General features: G+C 39.2%; 1 protein-coding gene across 1 annotated transcript in view; it reads left to right on the forward strand.

Moving 5' to 3' along the window:
- The window catches only part of PARL (presenilin associated rhomboid like), a gene marked incomplete at its 5' end in the record, with an annotated part of 64,696 nt that extends 37,290 nt beyond the window's left edge, over positions 1 to 27,406 (forward strand). The window contains 6 exons of the mRNA XM_082840162.1: positions 8,052 to 8,147; positions 8,737 to 8,886; positions 10,336 to 10,406; positions 23,382 to 23,483; positions 23,623 to 23,720; positions 27,108 to 27,406. Of these exons, the coding sequence (XP_082696288.1) occupies positions 8,052 to 8,147; positions 8,737 to 8,886; positions 10,336 to 10,406; positions 23,382 to 23,483; positions 23,623 to 23,720; positions 27,108 to 27,219 (629 nt within the window). The 3' untranslated portion in view covers positions 27,220 to 27,406. The remainder of the gene's footprint in view (positions 1 to 8,051; positions 8,148 to 8,736; positions 8,887 to 10,335; positions 10,407 to 23,381; positions 23,484 to 23,622; positions 23,721 to 27,107) is intronic.

A 27,406-nucleotide genomic window follows, 5' to 3' on the forward strand; every position in this document is an offset into this window, starting at 1 on the left:
TTCCCTTGCTGCTTTTAATATGTTTTCTTTGTATTTAATTTTTGATAGTTTGATTAATATGTGTCTTTACTTATTTCTCCTTGGATTTATCCTGTATCGGACTCTCTTTGCTTCCTGGACTTGATTAACTATTTCCTTTCCCATATTAGGGAAGTTTTCAACTATAATCTCTTCAAATACTTTCTCAGTCCCTTTCTTTTTATCTTCTTCTTCTGGAACCCCTATAATTCGAATGTTGGTGCATATAATGTTGTCCCAGAAGTCTCTGAGACTGTCCTCAGTTCTTTTTCTTCTTTTTTCTTTATTCTGCTCTGCAGTAGTTATTTACACTATTTTATCTTCCAGGTCACTTATCCGTTCTTCTGCCTCAGTTATTCTGCTATTGATCCCATGTAGAGTATTTGTAACTTCATTTATTGTGTTGTTCATTGTTGCTTGTTTCATCTTTAGTTCTTCTAGGTCCTTGTTAAATGTTTCTTGCATTTTGTCTATTCTATTTCCAAGATTTTGGATCATCTTTACTATCATTATTCTGAATTCTTTTTCAGGTAGACTGCCTATTTCCTCTTCATTTGTTAGGTCTGGTGGGTTTTTATCTTGCTCCTTCATCTGCTGTGTATTTTTCTGTCTTCTCATTTTGCTTATCTTACTGTGTTTGGGGTCTCCTTTTTGCAGGCTGCAGGTTCATAGTTTCCATTGTTTTTGGTGTCTGTCCCCAGTGGCTAAGGTTGGTTCAGTGGGTTGTGTAGGCTTCCTGGTGGAGGGGACTAGTTAGTGCCTGAGTTCTGGTGGATGAGGCTGGATCTTGTCTTTCTGGTGGGCAGGTCCACGTCTGGTGGTGTGTTTTGGGGTGTCTGTGGACTTATTATGATTTTGGGCAGCCTCTCTGCTAATGGATGGGGTTGTGTTCCTGTCTTGCTGGTTGTTTGGCATAGGGTGTCTAGCACTGTAGCTTGCTGGTTGTTGAGTGAAGCTGGGTGCTGGTGTTGAGATGGAGACCTCTGGGAGATTTTTGCCGTTTGATCTTATGTGGAGCTGGGAGGTCTCTTGTGGACCAGTGTCCTGAAGTTGGCTCTCCCACCTCAGAGGCACAGCGCTGACTCCTGGCTGCAGCACCAAGAGCCTTTCATCCACAGGGCTCAGAATAAAAGGGATGAAAAGTAGAAAGAAAGAATTGGTCGAAGAAGAAAGAAAGGAAGGAAGGAAGAAAAGAGGTCGGGAGGGAGGGAGGAAGGAAGGAGGGAAGGAAAGAAAGAAGATAAAGTAAAATAAAATAATATAAAATATGAAAAAGTTATTAAAATAAAAAAATAATTAAGGATAAAAAACAAAAACGGATGGATAGAACCGTAGGACAAATGGTGGAAGCAAAGCTATACAGACAAAATCTCACAGAGAAGCATACACATACACATTCACAAAAAGAGGAAAAGGGGAAGAAATCATAAATCTTGCTCTCAAAGTCCACCTCCTCAATTTGGGATGATTCGTTGTCTACTCAGGTATTCCACAGATGCAGGGTACATCAGGTTGATTGTGGAGCTTTAATCCACTGCTCCAGAGGCTGCTGGGAGAGATTTCCCTTTCTCTTCTTTGTTCTCACAGCTCCCAGGGCCTCAGCTTTGGATTTGGCCCTGGCTCTGCGTGTAGGTTGCCGGAGGGCGTCTCTTCTTTGCTCAGACAGGACGAGGTTAAAGGAGCTGCTGATTCGGGGATTCTGGCTCAGGCCGGGGTGGGGGGTGGGGAGTGAGGGGCATGGAGTGCGGGGCGAGCCTGCGGCGGCAGAGGCCAGTGTGACGTTGCACCAGCCTGAGGCATGCTGTGCGTTCTCCCGGGGAAGTTGTCCCTGGATCCCGGGAACCTGGCAGTGGCGGGCTGCACAGGCTCCCCGGAAGGGGGGGGGTGTGGATAGTGACCTGTGCTTGCACACAGGCTTCTTGGTGGCGGCAGCAGTAGCCTTAGCGTCTCATGCCGGTCTCTGCGGTCCGCGCTTTTGGCCACGGCTCGTGCCCGTCTCTGGAGCTCCTTTAAGCAGCGCTCTTAATCCCCTCTTTTGGGAGGTCTGAGGTCTTCTGCCAGCGTTCAGTAGGTGTTCTGTAGGTGTTGTTCCACGTGTAGATGTATTTCTGGTGTATCTGTGGGGAGGAAGGTGATCTCCGTGTCTTACTCTTCTGCCATCTTCCCGGAAGCCCCCTCTTAGAGATCTTTTTTAGTGTAGGCATTCACAGCCCTGTTTTTGCTGTATCCTTAAGTTTTAGTGTTGTCTTAGTTAGCTTGATCTGCCAAAACAGAATCCCATACATCAGGTGGCTTAAACAACGGAAATTAATTTTCTCACAGTCTGGGGGCTAGAAGTTTAAGATCAGCGTGCCAGCATGGTCGGTTTCTGGTGAGAACTTTATTAGCTTGTAGACTGCCCCCTTGCTGTGTCTTCGTATGGCAGGTAGAGAGAGCAAGAGCAAGCTCTCTGGTATCTGTTATGAGGACACTAATCCCATCATGAAGGCCCTACCTCAGCCTCCTCTAAATCTAATTACCTCCTAAGGCCCCATCCCCAAATACATCCCATTAGGGGTTAAGGCTTCAACATATGAATCTTCGGGGGACACAGTTCAGTTCATAGCAGGTATGTTATATTTTTGTCTTCATTCATCGCAAAGTACTTCCAAATTTTCCTTGCGATTTCTTCTTTGACCCATTGGTTATTTAGGAGTGTGTTAATTCCACATATTTGTGAATTTTACAGATGTATTATTGACTTGTAATTTTATTCCATTGTTGTCAGAACCTACTGTTTATAATTTCAGTTTTGAAATTTTCAGTTTGGAAATTTATTGAGACTTGTTTTGTGGCTGAACATATGGTCTATCCTGGATAATGTTCCACGTGCACTTGAGAAGACTGTATTCTGTTGAGTGGCATATTCTGTAGGTGTCTGTTAGGTCTAGTTTGTTTATAGTATTCAGGTCTCTCCATCTTTGCTAGTAATCTAATTTTATCCATTATTACAAATGAGGTATTGAAGTCTCCCAGCTATTACTGAGTCATTTATTTTTCCCTTAAGTTCTGTCAATTTTTACTTCATATATTTTGGGTTTCTACTGTTAGAAGCATATATGTTTGTAATTGTTATATCTTCTTCATGGATATCAAGATTTTTTTTGACCCTTTTTTCATTATATAATAGCATTCTTTGTCTCTAGTAACAAATACTGTCTTAAAGTCTACTTTGTCATCTTGTGGCTTTCTAGATCCCAGAAATATGTTGGAGGTTTTGTAAGCCCCTATGGACATCTCACTCCTCATATTTTCCTTTTAAGATTTTTGTTTAGTCTCTATTATCCATCACCTCAGGCAGCTGCAAACTTAAACACTTGTCTGTAATTGCTTTTGACAAACGCCCCCTGGGGAAATGAATTTTGTACTTAAGCTCCCAGGCACGTCAAATACAGACATCCTTGCAACTGGGGTCTTCCAAGAAACTATTATCAGATAGGCCAGATGATGATAATTCTTTGGGAACAAGGCTTTGAAAGAGATTCAGCTCCATTCTGCTATCTCTGGTGGCTGCCAGGGAAAGTGTATTTTCATGGCTAACATATCTGGAAAGCGGGGGTGGGGGGTGGGGGGTGGGGAGGTGGCACTAGGGCAAGTCAGAATGCCTCAAAGCTCACTGTTCTTATCAAGATTTATCCATTTTTCTTAAAAAAAAAAATGCTGGGGGCTTCCCTGGTGGCGCAGTGGTTGAGAGTCCACCTGCCGATGCAGGGGACACGGGTTCGTGCCCCAGTCCGGGAAGATCCCACATGCTGCAGAGTGGCTGGGCCCATGAGCCATGGCCGCTGAGCCTGCGCGTCCGGAGCCTGTGCTCCGCAACGGAAGAGGCCACAACAGTGAGAGTACTACCAAAAAAAAAAAAAAAAATTCTGGTTTGCAGCAAGCCTTTGGCTAGTTACCAGAGTTCTAAAAAAGTAGATTCTAACATTTTTTGCCAATTTTTTCATTGCTTTTATGAAGGACAGAACTTTTGGTGGTCTTTACTCCATTATTCTTGCTGATAGAATCCAGTGCATCACTTTTGGTAAAGGTAGGCACTGAGGCAGCAGCGACCTTCCCAAATCAGTAGTGCCAAGCTGGTCCAAGACATGATTGAGTCAGGAGGAGGCAAGTAACCCTCCTCCTAAATGGAGATACAAACAGAGATCCTAAGCAGTTCTACCTCTCAAAGGAGAAGGAAGGAGGGCAGGGAACCATTTTCTTTGAGCATCTACATACTAGGTGCATCTACTATCTATTTAAGCCTCACTACAACCTTTATGATGTATAGCAAGTAATGAGGAAACTGAAATGAAGGCGGTGAAATGCCACATGCCACAAAGCTTCAAGTGACATACCTAGGATTCAGACCTGAAAAGGCCATTCTCTTTCTACCATATTTTTATTTATTGAGTTGTCTCTGTGTGACCACTACATGTAATCATGCTTTCTCATTTAATCATCACTCAACTCTTCGAGGTTGATTTTATTACCCTCATTTTACAGAAGAGGAAACTGAGGCTGAGAGATTAGGCCTCTTGCCCAGGTTATAGTATAAATAGGACAGAGTCAGTCCTGCTGGGCTCCTTCACCCTTACCTTCAGACAGTGTGCAGTGCTTCCTCAGTAGGCCTGCGATTGTCACACCTCCTGCTCACTCGCCTCTGGGGACCAACCTATGCTGTTCCCCATATAAGGAGCCCTTTGTCTGGTATCTGAAGTCCTAGAGTGACCAAGGTCAAAAGAAATCCCCTTGGCTACCCATGTCGCTGTCTAGTAGAAAGAGCACTACATTAGGAATTCTGGCTTAACCACTGAATTTGGCTCTCTGAAAACTTGTGCCTCTTAGAGCCTCAGTTTTCTCATCTATAATTGGCCTTCAAAATGGGATAACCAGGGAAGAAAATGTCTGCATTTTACTTTCTCTCTTCTTTTGTTAGTGTATTTTATAATGAATTATAGTTGTTCATGTATATAATTTGGGTATATATGTTCAGCTGTTTACTGATGGGTTGCCTAATCGTAGATCACTGGTCTATGAAGTGAGGGGTTTGACTGCAGTGTGTTCCAGTACCAATATTCTGTCAAATTTACCAAAAAGGCCTCTTAGATTTCGGTTGAAAATTTGGCAATGTTAACTCTTTGGCTACTGTTAACCTTGATATCTTTGGTTATCTTTCCCTTCAAGTCTTTTCCCTGGTTGTAATTTCTTCAGCCAGAGATGCTCTCTACTTCTCTACAGTGCTGTAGTGCTTGTAGTTTTTGGAATTGAGTGCTGTGTGTCACCGGTTTCAGGAAGTGGCCTGTGGAACTGGCAGAGTAGGCAGAGTAGTTGCCATTTTTCGGCAGGCAGGATGGGGCCCCATCTTGCTTTCTTTGCAGTGAACCATAACTGGAGCAAACTGCAAAGCCCTGACTTATCTTTATGACCATGGAAATCTGGGCCAAACTATTCTCAAGTCTTTTTACCCTGAGATGCCAAACACTATGTACAACAATCTAGACCTAAGAGTCTCTGGGTTAGTAAAGATGTTTAACTCTGCAAAAGAAACTAAAGAACCCCAGGCAATACTCATCACTGCTCACTTCTTTTTATGATAAACACCTGAGATCTGTTCCTGCAGCTGAGGAGGCCCTGCCCACCTTCCCTGCCCAGGGTTCCAGATTCCTCATTGGGATGTACACACAGTGCTCTTACTTACCTTATTTATGATCCCTTTCCCCATTTTTTAAAAAATAAATACTGTTCCTCACACCATCTTGGAAAGAGTTGTAGTTATTTACTAAAGATGGTAAAATAGGGCTTCCCTGGTGGTGCAGTGGTTGAGAATCCACCTGCCAATGCAGGGTCACGGGTTCGAGCCCTGGTCTGGGAAGATCCCACATGCCACAGGGCAACTAAGCCCGTGTGCCACAACTACTGAGCCCGCATGTCACAACTACTGAAGCCGTATGCATAGAGCCCATGGTCCAGAACAAGAGAAGCCACCGCAATAAGAAGCCCGTGCACTGCAACGAAGAGTAGCCCCTGCTCGCCGCAACTAGAGAAAGCCAGTGCGTAGCAACGAAGACCCAACACAGTCAAAAATAAAAGAAAGAAATTTTTTTAAAAAGAAAGATAAAAAAATTTTTTCTAAAGGCAAATGGTAAAATAGCTGTCATAATCACAGTCACAGTCCTCACTAGTAGGGCATCTGATAAAATTGATAGGATCAGTTCAGTTAAATGCAGTAAAACACCATTCAGTGTGCTATGAAGAAAGGAAAGATACTACCAGTTCATTGGACACACCACCAATCGTAAAATGCATCCTGATTTCAGATATTAAAATGGGAAAAAATGTCTTTGGAAAGGAAACTACCATTTTTCATAGATTCTAACTCTTTAAGTGGGAGAGCAAAAACTAGAGAGACTAGGAATACCAGTGGATGGCTGAGAGTCTTACAGAGTGCAGAAATATGGGAGCCAAAGGAAAACTCCAAGATGTAGCAGCTGGCAGGGACTGTACAGTGAATATCTTCTAAAATAAATTATTTTACCAGAATGTTGCTGGAATCAGTCCTTATTATCGTTGAAGAAGTTGAAACGGCTAGTTGCCTGTTGCCTAAAGAGACAGGATGAGTGAATACACGTTTAAATTTCTTTAATTCAAGTAGATAAGTGCCTACTATGTGTAAGGAGTTGTGGTACCTAAAATTAATGTATCTTTTAAAAATTTGTAGTTTTTAAGAATAACTTAATTTCTTCCCTAAAATTAACTATTTAGTCACATTTTAGCAGTAAATAAACTTACTCAATTTAGTGGTAGTTCTAGCAACATCAGTTCTTGCAGAAAAATAAAAGTCACCCAACTCCTACATGTAGACATATTTTCAAAAGCAGTTGCAAAAGTCTTCCAGACTATTACTGAATTCTTATCTAATGAGCATTTTTCTCAGACATGTGGATCTTCATCTTCACAGATGACTTTTTTAAAAAAGTTTTTTGGCCGTGCCAAGCAGCATGTGGGATCCTGGGATCCTAGTTCCCTGACCAGGGATTGAACCCGCGCCCCCTGCAGTGGAAGCACGAAGTCTTAACCGCTGGATCACCGGGGAAGTCCCTATATGGATGATCCATAGGTGTTTCCACAAGCTGTCCAGAAGTTAAAGAAGCATACCATTCCCTGTGGAAAAAGAAGCGATGTTCTGTAGCTTTTTGACTCTTGGCCAAAGAACCTAATTCTGTACATTACTTCTGCCTTTGCCTTGGCCATTTTCAAGCAATAATTATAGATCTGATTATTTATTGAGAAGAGTGAACTGTTCTGAAGGAGTAAAATATGGATCTGAGTGAAGGAAGTTAGCTCCTAGAGCATTTTCCAGGAATTTTCTGACTTTACCAACCTGTGACAGTTTTGATACTCAGAAACATTGATTTCACTTACTTTTCTTAGCTTACTTCCCCCCAGCCCCCCCAAGTATATAATACTCTTAAATAATGTGGTAGAAAATCTTATTTGGGTGGACTTCTTTTTTTTTTTAAGATTTTTTTTTTTTTTTTTTTTGATGAGGACCACTTTTAAAGTCTTTATTGAACTTGCTACAACACTGCCTCTGTTTTATGTTTTTTGGTGTTTTGGCTGCAAGGCATGCGGCATCCCAGCTCCCCGACCAGGGATTGAACTCGCACCCCCCTGCATTGGAAGGCGAATTCTCAACCACTGGAATGCCAGGGAAGTCCCTCGGGTGGACCTTTTTTTTTTTTTTTTGAGGTACGCGGGCCTCTCACTATTGTGGCCTCCTGTTGCGGAGTACAGGCTCTGGACGCGCAGGCTTAGCGACCATGGCTCACGGGCCCAGCCGCTCCGCAACATGTGGGATCCTCCCGGAGCGGGGCACGAACCCGTGTCCCCTGTATCGGCAGGCAGACTCTCAACCACTGCGCCACCAGGGAAGCCCCCTTGGGTGGACTTTTGATCAGACTTTCTTTGCTTTTATTTTTAACTTCCCTAAATTATAAATGTTTATTTTGTAGGTATCATAGCTGCAAATGTTTTTGTATTTTGTTTGTGGAGAGTACCTTCTCTACAGCGGACGATGATCAGATATTTCACATCCAGTCCAGCCTCAAGTAAGTCTAACTTGTGTGATTTTATTTTGAGGTAGAGGTAAAATGGAAGAAATATGCTTTATGGTAATTGAAGTGCTATAAAAAAGATGATTTACTTGTCAATAATTGTAAGCAAAATCTGGAGGGTAGGCTGTAAACTCTTGGAGGACAGGAACCTCATTTCTCTTACAGCTGTGTCAAGGCACCTAAAATGTACTTTGCACATAGTAGATAATCTAAATATTTTTTAGTGATTTAAGATCTGTGATCACTACAAGTTTACTCTTTGAAGAGACTATTATATACAATTTTATTTCTTTAATTGAAATAATTTACAAATTCTTTTTTCTAACTAACTTTTTCTATAGGACAAGTTGCTTTCATTGACCTGAGAATCTTTATTGGTTGCTTACTAAGTAGAAAATCTCTGAGATTTAAGATAGCATTTTTCAAGTGGTAAAAAGCTGTCTTAAACCATCTTATCCAATCTTTTAACTAGCTCTGGTTTGTTTCTCATGTTTGTGTCATAATAATAATGAAAAAATCTAAAATGGATCATTTTTACTGGCTGTGTGTTCCACAATTACAAGACTTTTTCTTTCTCTTGTAGAGGTCCTTTGTTCTCCAATGTTGCTGTCAACGTTCAGTCATTTCTCCTTGTTTCACATGGCAGCAAATATGTACGTCTTGTGGAGCTTCTCCTCCAGCATAGTGAACATTCTCGGTCAAGAGCAGTTCATGGCAGTGTACTTATCTGCAGGTAACAAGCTTTCATCTCAGGCCCTTTCAGAGTGTAAGTGTTCTCCCCTATCTGGAGAAGGGACAAAGGGAATGATTATAGCCGTATTCTATATTCCGTAAGTGCTCAGTACATATTTGTTTCTCAGATTGTATATAGAGAAGGATACAAACTGGTGTAGTGTTTAAGCATGTCATTTTTATCTCCCTAGGCCTTGGTTTCTTCAGCTCAGGCCCATCATTTTATAGATTAGTGGTTCCCAGACTTCCGGGCTGCCTCAATCATCTGGATCTGTGTTAAATAACCTTAACGCTCATTTCCCAAGTGTGTTCAGTTTTCAGAAAACTTTCGATTAGCTATCCAATAAGATTGTCAAGAATTAGTTCATTCTTTGTTGCAAGCATATATTAGCATGGAACCACTCAAGTCATCCTGGAGGTAGCATCATTTCCTTATTTCACTAGTAAATGATAGTGCAGGATTCCCGGTTCCTAGATGCTGCTAAATTGGCAGTTAGTTGATTATATTTTACTTATCTCAAAAAAATTTTTTTTACTTTGTTTGCAAAATGTACTTAATTCAAACCATAAAGTGTAAAAATTTATTCCTAAAATCCCTTCATTTAAAAACAGTACAGCTGGCAGATATATGTAGTGAAAAGACACTAAGCTTGGAGATGGAAGACCTAGGTTCAGATCCTGTTTCTGCTTACCAGCTGTGTGATGTTGCAGAAAAGACTATATATACTCTCTGAGGATAAAACTGCTTACTCTCATGACATGGGGTTGTAGAAGGGATAAAATAAAAGCACCTACCACAAGGCCCAGAGTGGGTACTTAATCAGTGTTAATTAAATACTCACATGCATCTAGTCCTCAAAACAGAAGCTGAGCAGTATCTTTGGCCTAATAAGTTAAGTGTGTAGTTCTTTCCCCTAGCACTAATGTTGTAGGTACAAAGGGTCTGTTTCAAGTGCCATTAATTCCTGCTCTATAGAAAGTTGCTTTTTAAAGTTAGCCATACTCAGTTCAGATGACATTGGTGCCAAAGGGACCTGTAAAGGATCATCTAGTCTAGATCTGCAACACATTCATTTGGCAAGCTGGGTAAAATATAGACTCCCTGGTCCCACTCCAGAGGTTCTGATTTAGTGTTTAGAGTGCAGTCCAGAGAATTCCCAGACAGTTGGTGAGCTTGGGAACTAGTCTTTCTTCATACAGTGTAGTTGAGGAAAATGATAACTACAAGGTAAAGTGAATGACCCTCTGTTACTCAGTAAGTGGTACAGTGGGTCAGACTTTGCTTTCCCTGTAATATATCTGAAGCAACAGGCAGGATAAGTATCTATGCCTGCACCTTGTAGTGACCTGGGTAGAAACCCAACATTGTTAGTCTCTGTGGGGTGGAGGTCAGAAATGGAAGCCATTTTTATACCTCACTAAAATTACTGAAATGTGATTTATTTCTTAGGTGTTATTTCCAATTTTGTTAGTTATGTGTGTAAAGTTGCCACAGGAAGATATGGACCATCACTTGGTGCAGTAAGTATTTCTAACTAAAATTTTTTGCCTCATTTTGAAATAATTTTAGAATTACAAGAAAGTTGCAAAATTAGTACAAAGGGTTCCTATATACCCTTAACCCTACTATTAACTACAGAACCACAGTACAACTATCAATGCCAAAATATTAATATTTAAACAATACTATTAACTAAGCGACATCTAATTTAGAATCTATACATTTGTAAAGCCTTATAAATTTCAGGTTATAGCTTTTAACCATTGGTCATTTATATATACTTAACTGGCACAGCGTGTATATCATGAGGAGTACTCAGAATAGTGGGTATGCAATCCCCATAAACTGGAGAGCCTAATCTAGCATTGGAAAATTCTGAGTAATTAGAGATTTGAATCTGATACTGTGTCCTCCTCTTTGGTCAATATTTGAGTGCTATGCAGATTAGACTACTAGGCACTGTACTTACTAGAGGCTGAGGATACATCCAGTGAGTAAGATATCAAAATTCCTGCCCTCAGTTATTTCTGGATGATTTTAAAAAATTACAATTGTGTTTTCTTTTGAGTTTAATGACAGATTTCTAGGCACATGGAAATCTTTACATAATATTTCTTTAAAAACTACACATTCAATTTTTGCATAGTTACATACACTTAAATGTATCCAATGCACTTAAATGTATTCAAATAGAGAATTTCACATTTAAAGAAACTGTAAGAAGGTTCAGTTTTGGAAAAGAATCCTTATGTAAAATAACCATTCCATAATTTGTGTGTTCCTCAGATTTGTGTCTACTTAATTTTCCCAATGAGGCCTGTATCTTGTCCTATGACCTTTATGCTTTCTTAACTTAATCACGCCCCACCTTTTTTTCTTCGTGGAATGTTTGTTTTCTATATAAAATTTGATGTCAATATAATTTATATATCTCAAATTCTACCTCATTTGCCAACTAAGCACCTGTTTTGTGAAGGCAGTGAAGACCACTAGGATGACTCAGAAATGGTCTCTGACTTTCAAGTTTAGTTTAGTTGGGGAGAAAACATTATACACATATAATGTACACTGAAAGGGCTCAGTAGTCTCTAGAGGACATTGGGGGTTCTGAGGGTGGGAAGACTTTTCTCATTACTTCGGAGGATCTGGGAAGGCATTTTGATGTGCCCTCAGACAAGTGGTATTCCCATTTTACAGATAGGAAACTGAAGTTCATGAATAGAGTGTGGTGGCATGGCATTTGGAATTAGACTGAGTTTGAATCCCAGCTCTGCCACTTACTCATGATTTCCAGGACTTATTACTTAACCTCTCTGAACCTGCTTCCCCATATAAAATGGGGGTAACATACCTATTTCTCATTTGCAATGCAAGTGTGTTTAGAGTGCTTAGCATAGTAAGGAACATGTAGTAAGAAAGGTGGAAATGGTGGTTTCTATTCAGTCATCAAAATCCTGTAGAGCCATGGCAGGATAAAATTATTAGCCCCAAATACTTTCATTCATTCTTGGTTAAAATGAAGGAAAACTAAATCACCAGGTATATGGTTTTTTTAATGAGAAATCTGGAGAAAAAAATACTGTTGACAAAATTGTGATAGAAAATATAAAGTATTGGTCTTATTGCCTTTGAAAGATGAAGATTGTTAAAGAATATTTGTCAATTAACAGTGGCACAAAGGAGCAAGAATACTGACTAGATTTTGGTAAGGGTTTTGTTTAGTTAGAGCTCTGCGTATTCTGAATCTCATTTAAAAATGGAACTTCTTACTAGTTATTGGTTATTATTATATTCATTCCCTGTGCTATACAGTATGACCTTGTTGTTTATCCTATATATAATAGTTTGCCTCTGCTAATCCCCAAACTCCCATTCCTTCCCTCCCCTACCCTGCCTTCCCCTTGGCAACCACAAGTCTGTTCTCTGTATCTGTAAGTCTGTTTTTGTTTCATAGATATGTTGATCTGTATCATATTTTAGATTCCATATATAAGTTATATCATATGATATTTGTCTTTCTCCTTCTGACTTAGTATGGTAATTGCTAGGTCCATCCATGTTGCTGCAAATGGCATTATTTCATTCTTTTTGATGGCTGAGTAATATTCCTGTGTGTGTGTGTGTGTGTGTATGTTTATACACACCACATTTTTATCCATTCCCCTGTCGATGGACATTTAGGTTGTTTCCATGTCTTGACTGTTGTAAATAGTGCTGTTATGAACATAGTGGTGCATGTACCTTTTCGAATTAGTTTTGTCTGGGTGTGTGCCAAAGAGTGGGATTGCTGGATCATATGGCAACTCTATTTTTAGTTTTTTGAGGAACCTCCATACTGTTTTCCATAGTGACTGCACCAATCTACATTCTCACCAACAGTATAAGAGGATTCCCTTTTCTCCACACCCTCTCCAGCATTTGTTATTTGTAGACTTTTTAATGTTGGCCTTTATGACCGGTGTGAGGTGGTACCTCATTGTAGTTTTGATTTGCATTTCTCTAATAATTAGCAATGTTGAGCATCTTTTCATGTGTCTACTGGCCATTTGTATTTCTCCTTTGAAGAAAAGTCTATTTAGGTCTTCTGCCCATTTTTCAATTGGGTTTTTTTGTTGTTATTGAATTGTATGAGCCGTTTGTATATTTTGGAAATTAAGCCCTCGTCGGTCGCATCATTTGCAAATATTTTCTCCCATTCCTTAGGTTGTCTTGTCATTTTGTTTATGGTTTCCTTTGCTGTGCAAAAGCTTGTAAGTTTGATTAGGTCCCATTTGTTTATTTTTGTTTTTATTTTTGTTGCCTTGGGAGCCTGACCTAAGAAAACATTGGTACAATTTATGTTAGAGAATGTTTTGCCTATGATCTCTTCTAGGAGTTTTATCGTATAATATCTTTTGTTTAAGTCTTTAAGTCATTTTGAGTTTATTTCTGTGCATGGTGTGAGGGTGTGTTCTAACTTTATTGATTTACGTGCAGCTGTCCAACTTGCCCAGCACCACTTGCTGAAGAGACTATCCTTTTCCCATGTTATATTCTTGCCTCCTTTGTTGAAGATTGACTGTAGGTGTGTGGGGTTTTTTCTGGGCTTCCTGTTTTGTTCCATTGAGCTGTATGTCTCTTTTTGTGCCAGTACTACACTGTTTTGATTTCTGTAGCTTTGTAGTACTGTCTGAAGTCTGGGAGGGTTATGCCTCCTGCTTTGTTCTTTTTCCTCAGGATTGCTTTGGCAATTCTGGGTCTTTTATGGTTGTATGTAAATTTTAGGATGATTTGTTCAAGTTCTGTGAAAAATGTCATGGGTAATTTGATAGGGATCGAATTAAATCTGTAGATTGTTTTGGGTAGTATTGCCATTTTAACAGTATTAATTCTTCCAATCCAAGAACATGGGATATCTTTCCATTTCTTTGAATCATCTTTAATTTCCTCTCTTAATGTTTTGTAGTTCTCAGTATATAAGTCTTTCACCTCCTTGGTGAGGTTTATTCCTAAGTCCTTTATTTATTTTTTTATGCAATTTTAAAAGGGATTGTTTCCCTTTCTGATATTTCATTGTTATTGTAAAGAAATGCAACCGATTTCTGTATGTTAATCGTGTATCCTGCTACATTGCTGAATTCGTTTATCAGTTCTAGTAGTTTTTGTGTGGAGTCTTTAGGGTTTTCTATATGTAGTATGTCATCTACATATAATGACAGTTTTACCTCTTCCCTGCCAATTTGAATACCTTTTATTTCTTGTCTGATTGCTGAGGCTAGGACTTCCAATACTATGTTGAAGAGAAGTGGTGAGAGTGGACATCCTTGTCTTGTTCCAGATTTTAGCAGGAATGCTTTCAGCTTTTCACCATTATATTATATTGGCTGTGGGTTTGTCATAAATACCTTTTATTATGTTGAGATTTCCCTCTGTACTCATTTTTGTAAGGTTTTTTTTTTTTATCACAAATAGGTGTTTAATTTTATCAAATGCTTTTTCTGCATCTATTGAGATGACCATGTGGTTTTTGTCCTTCCATTTTTTGTGGTGGTGTAATCACATTGGTTGATTTGCATATGTTAAACCATCCTTGTGACCCTAGGATGAATCCAGTTTGGTCATGGTGTATGACCTTTTTTATGTGTTGTTGGATTCAGTTTGCTAATATTTTGTTGAGAATTTTTGTGTCTGTATTCAGCAAAGATATTGGCCTGTAATTTTCTTTTTTGGTAGTGTCTTTGTCTGGTTTTGGTATCAGGGTGGCTTTATAGCATGTCTTTGGGGGGTTCTTTCCTCTTAAGTCTTTTGGAAGAGTTTGAGAGGGAGCAGTACAAGTTCTTCTTTGTATGTTTAGTAGAATTACCCAGTGAAGCCATCTGGTCCTGGACTTCTCTCTGCAGGGAGTTTTCTTAGTTACAGATTCTGTTTCGTGTCTAGTGATCTGTTCAAGTTACCTATTTTTTCTTGAATCAGGTTAGGTGGGCTGTATGTTTCTAAAAAGTTGTCCATTTCTTCTGGATTGTCAAGTTTGTTGGCATATAATCATTCATAGTATTCTCTTATGGTTTTTTGTATTTCTGTGGTATCAGTTGTGATTTCTCCTCTTTCATATTTTGTTTATTTAGGTCTTCTTTCCTTTCTTCTTGGTGAACCTGGCCAGAGTTTTGTCAATTGTTTACCCTTTAAAAGAACCAGCTCTTGATTTTATTGGGTTTTGTCCTGTTGTTTTTTTTAATCTTTGTTTTATTTATTTCCTCTCTGATCTTTAATGTCTCCTTCCTTCTGCTGACTAGGTTTTTGTTCTTTTTCTAATTCTTTTAGGTGATGGGTTAGATTTGAGATTATTTGAGAGTTTTCTTATATCTTAAAGAAGGCCTGGGGACTTCCCTGGTGGCGCAGTGGTTGAGAGTCCGCCTGCCGATGCAGGGGACACGGGTTCGTGCCCTGGTCCGGGAAGATCCCACATGCTGCGGAGCGGCTGGGCCCGTGAGCCATGGCCACTGAGCCTGTGTGTCCGGAGCCTGTGCTCCGCAACAGGAGAGGCCACAACAGTGAGAGGCCCGTGTACCGCAAAAAAAAAAAAAAAAAAGAAGAAGGCCTGTATTGCTATGAACTTCCCTCTAAGGACTGCTTTTACTGCATCCCATAGATTTTGTATGGTTATGTTTGTAAATAGTTTATCATAGGCTGAATTTGCTCACCAACGTTATGATAACCTGCTTGCTGTAACTTCATTGATTTAACTCATCACTGGTCTAACTTGTACATAAACTGAATTCTTGTGCTTAGGAAAATATCTTCAGTCTCTTACAAGGTTGCAAGTGAAATAAAATGATCACTAGTGCAGATTCATTTGGAATTCCATTTTGATTTATCTATAGTGTTCTGGAGTGTTTCTCTTTGTATAACTTTTTAGTGGCTGCTCTGGGTACTACAGTCTATATATCACTTACCACAGCCTACTGGTGGTATCATTTTACCAGTTTGAGTGAAGTGAGCCTTACCTTGCTTTTTGTCCGCATACCTTCCCCAAATTATAATCATCTTAAATATTTCCTCTACATACATTTAAAATATCACTGTTGTAATTTTTGCTTCAGCCATTAAACGTAAGTTAGAAAATTCCAAGAGAGAAGGACAGTCTATTGTATTTACACTCAATTTTTACTTTTTCCATTGTTCTTTCTTTCTGATGTTCCAAGATTTCCTCCTTATATCATTTCATTGTTTAGAAAACTTCTCTTAGCCATTCCTTTAGCCACTAGCCAGTTAGGTCTGCTGGTGACAGATTCTCAATTTTTTTTTCTTTTTTCATTTTTTTTCTACCCTTCATTTCTGAAGGATATTCTCATTGGATATAAAATTCCAGGCTGACAGTTCTTTCAGCAGTTGAAAAATGTGCTACTTTTTTTGGCCTCCATAGTCTCTGAAGAGAAATTCTTTGTTGTTCAAATAGCTTTTCCCCTATAGGTAAGGTGTCATTTCTCTTACTACTTTCTAGACTTTTTCCATTGTCTTTAGTTTCAGAAGTTTGACTATATGTCTTGTCATGGATATCTGTGTTTATCTTGTTTGTGGTTCACTCAGTTTCTTGAATCTATAGGTTTATGTCTTTTGGGAAATGTTCAGCCATTTCTTCAGATACTTTTTCAGCCTCACCCTTTTTCTTTTCTCCTTCTGGGACTCTGATGACATGATGTTAGATAGTTTGTTATTTCATGGGTCCCTGAAACTCCATTAACTTTTTGTAAAGTCTGTTTTTTCTCTGTTGTTCAGATTGGGTAATTGCTATTCTGTCTCAAGGTAACTGATTATTTTCTGTCCTTTCCATTCTGCTTGAGCCATTCAGTATTTTTATTTAGGTTATTGTATTTTTCATTCTAAAGTTTACATTGTTCTTGGTATCTCCTATTTCTTTGAGCCTTTCTATTTCTTTGCTGTTTTTTACTTATTTCAAGCATGTTTGTAATTGCTTGTTGAACCACTTTTATGATGGCTGTTTTAAAATGCTTGTTAGATAATTCTAGTATCTGTGTCATCTTGATGTTGGTATCTATTAATTGTCTTTTCTCATTCAAGTTGAGATTTTTCTGGTTCTTGGTATGATGAGTGGTTTTTATTTTATTTATTTATTTGGCCACGCCTCACAGCTTGCAGGATCTTAGTTCCCTGACTAGGGATCGAACCTTGGCCATGACATTGAAAGTGCCAAGTCCTAACCGCTGGACTACCAGGGAATTCCCTGACGAGTGATTTTTAAATGAAACCTGGACATTTCGGATATTATGTTATGAGACTTTAATCTTAATTAAATCTGCTGTTTAGCAGGCTGCCTCTGACAGTGCTGTGATTGCTACTGCCAGGCGAGTGAGGCAGTCCACGTTCCCCAGTCTCCTTTGACACTGCGGGGGAAGAGCTCTTGTTGCTGCAGGGCGGGGAGTTTGGGCTCCCCAGGAGACCTTTACTGATACAGCCCTGGCTAGGAGGAGGAGGAGTGCCTTATTACTGCTGCCTGTGTGACCCCCACTGACACCACCCTGTCAGGGACAGTGGGACACCTCATTACAGTCTGTAAGGCTGGAAGTCCAGGCTCTCCACTCAGCTTTTGCTGATGGAGATGGGGCCACAGTTGTTTCTGTGGTGTTTGGCTGGAGTAAAGTGGTTATTGTCTAAAAGTTTGTGTCTTGCTAGGCTATGCTTTCTTAGTCCTTTGGCTAGAGAGAGCATTTTTTGGTACAGGCCTATTTTGTCTGAGTTCATTGGTGTTTCCAGGTTGTGAGCTTCTCCAGAGCCCAGCCTGAGCAGCGTGAGGCCAAAAGAAAACCCAGGGAACTCACCACTGTGTCATTCCTTGGGTCCTAAGGTTCCTAGCTGGGCTGCTTTCCTTTCTCAGTCTTTTAGAGTCATCTTATATTTGTTTTACATATAATGCCCAGGGTTTTTAGCTGTATGTAGCTTGTAGAAGCAGAAGGCCTCTTAGAGCAAATTCATTTAAAATTCATAGTGTAAAAAAAATTTTTTTTATATGATAGATACATGAAGGTTATATATTAATAAAAGTACTTAATGAAAATTGTTTACTTATGAAATAAATAAAAATATATGTGCATATTGGTTACAAGTTCATAACCAGTGTACATAAACAAATTATTAGTGGAGAATAAAAGATCTTTACCTCTAATCAAAGAAGCAGACCTCTAGGGTCTACATGGGTTTGGGTTCATGAGTCCCTGAAATTATATCTAAAATATGTATGAATTTTTCTGAGGAGGAAGGGTTCATTTTTATTATATTCTTAAAAGCCTCCTACTAGGAAGGGTGAAAATAATCATGGGGTATGCCAAACATTTGTCTAAAAAGCAAGTTGCAACTTATTCAGACACATAAATATATTTAAATCTATGTAGATATAGGGCACTTTGAGAAAACTTTAGAAGGATAATGGAACTGCCTCCTATCTTTAAAATAATATGATAAATACAATAAATTATAGTCAAACAGAAACTGACTTTATATACACTACCAAATGTAAAATAGGTAGCTAGTGGGAAGGAGCTGCGTAGCACAGGGAGATCAACTCAGTGCTTTGTGTCCACCTAGAGGGGTGGGAAAGGGAGGGTGGGAGGGAGACGCAAGAGGGAGGAGATATGGGGATGTATGTATATGTATAGTGGATTCACTTTGTTATACAGCAGAAACTAACACACCATTGTAAAGCAATTATACTCTAATAAAGATGTTAAAAAAAATAAAGTCAGAGGAAAAATGAAATTAAAATAAAATTTAATAACAAAAAAACTGACTTTACATAGAAATGCACAGCTAATGAGAATTTTCTTTAATATTTAAATTTCTGTAATGAGTGCTTTAGATGGAGATAATAATCTATTTACCATATGATCTGGCCATTTCACTCCTAGGTGTTTACCCAAGAGAAATGAAAGAACACAAAGCGTTGTACACAAATGTTCACAGCTTTTTTTGTAACAGCCAAAACTAGAAAAAACTCAAATGTCCATCAGGTGAATGAATATACATATTATGGTATAACCATACAATGGAATATTATTCACCCATGTAAGGGAATAAATTATTGATACAACCACATGGGTGAATTACAAAATAACTATACAGAGTAAAGGAAGCCAGACAACAACAAAAAGGAGTATATGCTGTATTATTCCATTAATATAAAACTCAAAGTGAATCTATCTTAACAGAAATTAGAGAAGTTGTAGCCTAGGAATGGGAGAGGAGCAGGAGGGACGCACTGCAGAGGAGCACCAGGGAACTTTGGGGGATGATGAACTTTTGGGCCACACTCATAATCTTGAGTGTGGCCATGGTTTCATAGGTATTTATGTGTCAAAACTTAATTATAAACTTTAAACGTGCAGTTTTTTGTGTGTCACTTATACTTCAGTAAACCCAACTTGCTTTTATTTTTTATGTTTAAAGATTTGGGAGTACTTTGTACTATTCCTGCAAACTTTTCTGTAAGATTTAAATTATTTCAAAATAGGATGTTAAAAAAACACCTAAGAGAAAAATTTCTAAAAGATGCACCTATAATTGACTCTGATTGTCCCTATAATTAAAAGGAAAGGTCCCTACTTTTTTATATTAAAAAGGCTATTTCTGGAAAATAGCATCTACCTCTCTTAATTGCCAACTGTTTAGGGTCTTCTGTGTGAAGAGTTGCTTCAGAATAAAGGATTATCTTACATTTTAGGAATTACTAAAACTTTTAAGAGTTATGAGTCCCAGGCATCCCGGAAGTCCGCAGCCCTTTAATATATAGTTGCCAGTCAGCCTAAACAGGGAAACCAGCTCACGCTGCATTCCTAGGAATGGGTTGGGGAAGCTACACGGTGGAAGGACAGCATTAATATTCCTAAGGAGAACCTAAGACATGAGTTCAGGCAAGTGGACAAAGACAACCCAGGGCTTAGGCTAAAAAAATGAAAGAACAAGGAAACAAAGTCAACTACATATTAAAAGGGATAGGCTGGGTGTTGGAGATACATGTTAATTTTGCAGTGGAGGTCAGGAGTCAGAATTCTGTATTCTTTACTTAAGATCAACTGTCTGCTATTGTATATTTACCAAACTGGCTCCTATGTAAGTCTGCAATAGTAACACACGAGGTTCTTCAGAAATCCTGACTTCCCTTCACAGGGCCATTGTTGCCTTGTGAAGACACACACACATGCACACACAGCCTCCGTAATTTGTTCACTCTTTCTCTGGTTCCCCACTCCACGTCCTTAATGTATCACAGCAGCTTTCAAGGAAGGATATCAGCACTACCTCAGAAGATGGGATTCCCCACAAAACTTGCTGGGTCATGGTTCCTCTAGGGTGCAACATGTTATACTGGCCAAATTTATATTTGTTCTGAAAGATTTGTTTTGGCTAGAACTTCAACATCTGCCACTATAATCTACCAGCATATACTGTATTTAAGCAGAGTGGATGTCAGTGTCACTGAGAATTTGAAAGTTAAAGAGTAACCCTTCACCTTTCAGGCTTTAAGATGTGCAACTTGAGTATCCTAGATTTTTAAATAAAACCTAAAAAAGTCAACTCAACAAAACCCAGAAGAAATCAAGTTGAGACCTTATTTTCTGAGAGAAAAAAACCAATAAAATTATACTTTTCCCCCAAATGAAACAAATATAATTTGGTTAGCTGAATTGAAAGAAGAGCACTGAAATCCTGTACCCTCTAAATTGCTTCTCCGTAGATGATTATATTCTCCATCTAAAGTCCTCAGAAACTTAAATATTAAAGAAATTAGCTGTGCATTATTAGCTGTGCATTTCTCTGTAAAGCCAGTTTCTTTGTGACTATAACTTATTGTACTTATTATACATTAAACATATTTATGTGTCTGAATAAATTGCAACTTGCTTTTTTATTTTTTTAAATGACATTTTATTTTATTTATTTATTTTTTGGTCGCACCATGTGGCTTGCGGGATCTTAGTTCCTCACCCAAGGATTGAACCTGGGTCCCTGGCAGTGGAAGTGCAGAGTCCTAACCACTGGACCACCAGGGAATTCCCACAACTTGCTTTTTAGACAGATGTTTAGCCTACCCCATGCAGAGATTCTTTATTTTCACCTTTTTTAGTCAGAGGCTTTTAATGAAAATGGACCCCTTTTTTAAAAAAAGGCTGTGGAAATGGTCCAGCTTTTAGGAGACCAAGGAGACATGGCAACTAAATGCAATACGTGGGGAAAAACAGCTGCAAGGGCATTAGTGGAACAATTGATAAAACTGGAATATGTTTATAGATTAAATGAAAGTATAATATATCAGTATAAAATTTCTTGAAATTGAGAACTGTATTGTAGGATATATAAAGATATTCAAGTTCTTAGGAAATGTACACTGAAGTATTTAGGGGTAAAAGGGTATGATATATGCAGCCTATGCTCAAATGGTTCAGGAAAAATAGTATGGATATAAAGAAAAAATGATAAGTGAAATGTGGCAGAATGTTAAAAATTGGTGAATCTGGTTCAGGAGTATTTTGGAGTTTTTTTCAAAGTGAAACAGACCTAAATGTAAAACCTAAAATAAAAACTTACAGAAGAAAACAGGGAAAAACTCTTTATGACCTTATTTTAGGCAAAGATTTCATAGTTGAGAGACCAAAAAGCACAAATTAATAAATCAGACTTCATGTAAGTTAAAAACTTATACTCTTCCAAAGACACTGTTAAAAGGCAAGATACATGCTAAAAGAAAATATTTGCATGTCAGAAGTCTGATATAGGACTTGTGTCTAGACTATATAAAGAAAAATTCAAGAAGAATGGGCAAAAGGTTTGAACAGACACTTCAAAGAAGATGTATGGATAGCAACTAAGGACGTGAAAAGATGAACATCATTAGTTGTTAGGAAAATGAAAATAAAAACCACACTGAGATATCACTATAAACCTATATTACAGATTTAAAAGACTGACCATACCAAGTGTTGGTGAGGATGTGGAGGAACTGGAAATCTCATACACTGCTGGTAGGAAAGTAAAACACTAAAACCACTTTGGAAAACAGTTTGGCAGTTGCTGTGCTTCCCCATCATAACTGATTATATTTTGTTGTTTTTACTCATTTATGTCTTTCATGCCAGTCTGTAAGCTCCATTAAGGCAGGGACTGTCAATTTTGTTCCCCTTTGCATCCCCATCATCTAGCATAGTGCCTGGTAGGACTCAAGTATTTGAATGAATGATTATCATGAGATTTAATGTAAACAAGGGATTATGATCCAATTTCTCAAGTATTGTAGCATTTAGAGGAATTAGGAACATGTGTAACATTAAGAAAGTTTAGTTAAATTATCATAATTTATCCAGGAGATATTTCATAGCCATTATCAATTTAAATTATGAAGGTTATGTAGCAATGTGGAAAAACACAATAGACGATAAAACTATACAGCAATTATAATTTCAATTATAACAAGAAATGGTTGACTTACTGGTCATAAGGTTTTTAAGTTTCAATTTTTATTCTCAAATACAAGGCTGTTGGGGAAAGTGCTTCTCAAGCAGGTGGATGCATGTGTATCCCTGGGAGGATGCTGTGATGGGGGGGGGGCGTGTCATGCAGAGCCATGAGATAAATTTGGCATGCTTTCCTGGAGCAGAACATTTGTCAAACGTTTTAAGGAAAATGTTTAGTGTTATAATGAAGTAGGATACAAATTTCACATGATTTATGGTAAAGCATTAAATTTGGGAGAAATTCCACACGTGTGGGTTTCTTTGGGCAAATTCATGCTCACTCTCTGGTTCGAGGAGTTTTGTTTTTGTTTTTTTTTAATTTTCTTTCTTTATTTGGTTGTGTTGGGTGTTCATTGCTGCACGTGGGCTTTCTCTAGTTGCAGCGACTGGGGGCTGCTCTTCATTGTGGTGCGCGGGCTTCTCATTGCGGTGGCTTCTCTTGTGGAGCACAGGCTCTAGGCGTGCGGGCTTCAGTAGTTGTGGCACGTGGGCTCAGTAGTTGTGGCTCACGGGCTCTAGAGTGCAGGCTCAGTAGTTACAGCGCACGGGCTTAGTTGCTCCGCGCACGTGGGATCTTCTGGACCAGGGCTAGAACCCATGTCCCCTGCATTGGCAGGCAGATTCTTAACAACTGCGCCACCAGGGAAGTCCCTCGAGGAGTTTTGTTGAAGTTTGAGAAGTCCTTTTTTAGTCATTAAATGATATGATGCATGTGCCACACATAACACTGTCCCTGAAGTTCATTAACTGCTGACATTGCTGGTTGTTACATCTTATTGCCTGCAGTTCAGTCCTTGCCAGGTGGTTACCATATCACGGACTTAGAGTCCCTTTGATATTTTGTACGTTAGTAACGGAAAGCTTTTTAACTTTGTGCTAACCTAGAAATGTGTGGCTTGTAAGCTTTCTGGAAAAAGTATTTCTACTTTAGACGTTATAGTCACTAAGCAGTTGCACATGAGAGTTTCATTTTTTCCCCAATGTGTTAATTTGCAGTCGGGCGCAATCATGACTGTCCTTGCAGCTGTCTGCACTAAGATCCCAGAAGGGAGGCTTGCCATTATCTTCCTTCCAATGTTCACGTTCACGGCAGGGAATGTGAGTATTTTTATGAAGTGAAGTGCTGGGGACAGTGGTGATATTTTTACATTGACTGAATTCTTGCCCTTAAATTAGAAATGTCAATGCTGGAGGAATCAAAGTTGTATCAGTTCTGTTCTCTTTTGCTGGCTTTCAGGCCCTAAAAGCCATTATTGCCGTGGATACAGCAGGAATGATCCTGGGATGGAAATTTTTTGATCATGCAGCACATCTTGGGGGAGCTCTCTTTGGAATGTAAGTTTGAGTATGACTGACTGTTACACTGCTTTCTCAGCTCATCTCCCTCCCCCCACCCCTAAGGAAGGCAGAATAAGGCAGTTACTTCTGTGATGGAAGCAGGGCAGGTGGGGTTGGGAGGGCAAGGAAATCGCAACACGGTTTGCTTTGGTCTTGAGCAGCTTCACCATATGAGATGGGAACGTGAGACTGTTGGCCCTGCCCCTGCCTCGGTCATTTGTAGAGGGAGACCATCTGTGCCTTTACCCTCCCCTTAACCTCGAGTCACCTGAACTCATGACTGTCAAAATTCCTAGTCCTTCATGGAGACTGTTGCCCAGCCCCCTAGTCTGTGCTGTATTCCTTTCCCCACTCTCAAGCCACATCTCCCCTGCCCAGTCCCTACCCTGCTCCCCTACCTGGCTACCACTGACCTCACCAGTGCTGGGCAGACACCCTGAGTGGGTGGATCTGGTCCTCTGCTTGCGATGAGTGTGCAGGTGCCTGCTGCATGACTGGAGTAGAGGCCAGATGGCATAAACTCGTGTTGATACTTATTGAGCATCTGTTATGTTGCAGGCACTGAGCTAGTTACCTTGCGTTACATAATTATTACCCCTGTTTCACTGATGGAAACTGAGGCTCAGAAGTGATCTTCCCCAGGTCAAACAGCTCTTAAGTAGCAGAGCAGAGATTTAATAAACCCAGATCCAGAGCCCTCCCAGCCTCTGTCACACCACAGTGATTACAGTTACATTGTGGTTACAAGATCTCCCACTTGTGCTTCAGGCAATGGACCCTTGCCTAAAACATAGTATTGCTGTAGCGATGCTGTCATAGAACTTCCTCAGGGCTTCTGGAGTCCATCTGACCGTGAGAGGCCCTTCAGCAGAGCTGTTGTCTGTCTGATATGCTGCATCCCTGATGGCCTCTCTTTTCTTGCATAATGTTGCCTTTTACCCTTATTTGGTTTTTACTTTGTTTCACAACAATGGGAACTTAGGTTTTTAATTTAAAAAAAAAGTAGAAAAATCTATTCTAAGTGGAGCAGTTTTGCCCAGTAGGCGGTGGAACTAAATGCCATTATGCCATTTATAATTTTCAGTGATGATTAAAGAATAGCATGTGTGAGTTCGAGCTTTAACAGCAGCCCATTATAAATAGTAAAAACTGACCTGGTATTACAGTATGAGAAACATGAAGACTGATGAAAAGGGGTTTTGTTTTATGAACTCTAAATTTACCTGGCTCCTTCCATGTATACTTAAAGGCTCTTTTCCCCGGCAGTTTTTTATTCCTCTCAACTATAATTAGATTACCTTTTTCTGTTCTGAAAACTGGATCAAATGTATTTTAAAGTCCAGAATCTGAAAGGCAGAGGAGTCCTTTCTCTTTGCTGTTTCTAATTTCAACTCCTTTCATTTACTAGATCTTGGTCATATCTAGAATTCATCTTTTCTAACATCTTTAATGGTGAAGATTCCTCAGTCTAGATTAAAGATGTTAGAAAAGGTAAAGATCTGTTAGTAACCTCCTGCACATTGCTTTGACTTTATGTCCCTGACCACATTTTATGGTCTTCACCTTGTACTGCTGCAGTAATGATAGCTAATATATATTGAGTATTTGCTGTGTGCCTACGCTAAGGAGTAATTTAATACTCTTAACATCCTGTGAGGTAGTCCAACTTACAGAAAGGAAACTGCTTAAAGAAAGGAGTTATCCAAGGTCACACAGTGAGTCATTGCAGAGCTGGAGTTTCAGACTGAGCACTAGACTGTGAGGCTGCTACCAAAAACAAACAGAAAAAAAGATACCTCAAAAATTAGTCAGTTTGAAATATTTTCCTAATTTTAATTTAACCAAATGACCAATTACATTTGAACTTAGGAGTATAATCAAAACAAGTACCTGTAAGATTAAAGTGTTTGACTCTTTGCTTGAAATAAGTAGGTTAAAAAGATTTGAGAAGACACTTTACTAATGGAGAGTTCCCGATGAGTGTTTCATTTCTTGTAAGAGTTTTATAATTGCATTTGAATCATAGGATGATCCTTTTTCTCTTGTTTTAAGTTCACCAGAGAATGTCACTCTAAGGCCAAAAGAATTTTGTAAACATGCCTATTAATTTGCATGTTTTTAAAATGCTTTTTTTCTTTCTGTAAATTTACTGATTATTTTTCAGAATTTTAATGGTGACTTTTTATGATTAAATGTTAACTATATTTAGTGAGAATTAGGATTCAGGTACAATTCAAGCCCTTTGTAATACAAAAAAATACATGCTCCAAACATTAAAAAAATGTTAAAACATTAAACTGCCATTCTGATATCAATTAAGTTGAATAGAGCATTTTTTCAGTCAGGTGTCTAAGATGAAAGATCAAAATCTAGTTTCTGCCTCAGGGAACATGAAATCTGTTTGGGGAAACCAGGGTAAAAATAAAAGTTTCAATAACAGAAGCTTTTTAAAATAGCCATTCCAAATGCCCCTCCTCCAGGGAAGCTCTCCGGGGAGGCAGGTGCCTTTGAGCTTCTCGCAGCCTGTGCTGCACTGGGGTAGAGCTCCTGGTCGTGCAGACCCCATGCCCTGGGCTTCTGATCTCACTCCCTGTGTGTTCCTCAGCTTAAGCAGATGCTCCCGAGAAGCTGAAGTGTAGCACCGTGGTTAGAGCACAGGTTACAGGGTCAGATTTGGGTTCTAGTCTCAGTTTGGTCATTCCTAGTTGTGCAGCCTGAGCAAGTTAAATTACTAAACCTCTCAGTGTTTCAGCTTCCTCGGCTTATTGCTTCAGGCTGCTTTTAGGCATTGTTTAGGCATGTTTAACAGAGGATGGGGATTGGAGCTGTATTTTAAAAGGTGGGCAGAATTTGGATCCTTTTGTGTAGCCAGGCTGAAGGTGAGGAAGGAGAGACATTTAAATTAGTATAGCCATCATTATTAGTAAATTCTGATTCTGACATTTCTTACACTTGACATAATAAAAAGAGTCCAGGCTTAGAATCACTCTGACCTGCTAGTGAGTGCTTGATTGACCACTTAAAAGCTGTTAGCGCCTTGGGCAAATGACTTTCTTTCAGACTTGATTTCTTCATGTTTGTAAATGGGAAAAGTGATACTTGATTTGCAGGGTTGTGGTGAATTAAAAGTAGTGTGTGTGAAGTACTTACATTTTTGGAGCAGTCACACATGGTCCATCCTATTTCCATCTTTCATGTCTTCTGTATATTAAAGGTAAGTCATTGATCTACATTAAATAAATTAATCAGCTTTTTTAATATGCTGGATAGTAAATGACAGTGACATTCAGTTTTTAAAATGTCAGCTTGATATCATCGTAGTACTTGGCATTTGTATGTCATACTGTTTGAATGTTGGACCTGGTTTGTTTTTCTTTTCCCCAGATGGTATATTACTTATGGTCATGAACTCATTTGGAAGAACAGGGAGCCTCTAGTGAAAATTTGGCATGAAATGAGGACTAACGGCCCCAAAAAAGGAGGTGGCTCTAAGTAAAACTGGGGTTGGACAATACTGGTACGACTGGTCCATGCTGCCTGAAGCCCTAGGAATGCATCGGCCCTGGAGTGACCACATCTTTGCTCCTGCCTGGAAGACACTGAGCATCTAGCTTTCCCAGTATTTTAAACTATGTCCCCAGTACATGTCTCATTAGAAAATGAATTATGACAAAGTTGTGAAA

The sequence above is a fragment of the Leucopleurus acutus genome (assembly GCF_964270905.1).
Source record: "Leucopleurus acutus genome assembly, chromosome: 5".
NCBI lineage: Eukaryota > Metazoa > Chordata > Mammalia > Artiodactyla > Delphinidae > Leucopleurus > Leucopleurus acutus.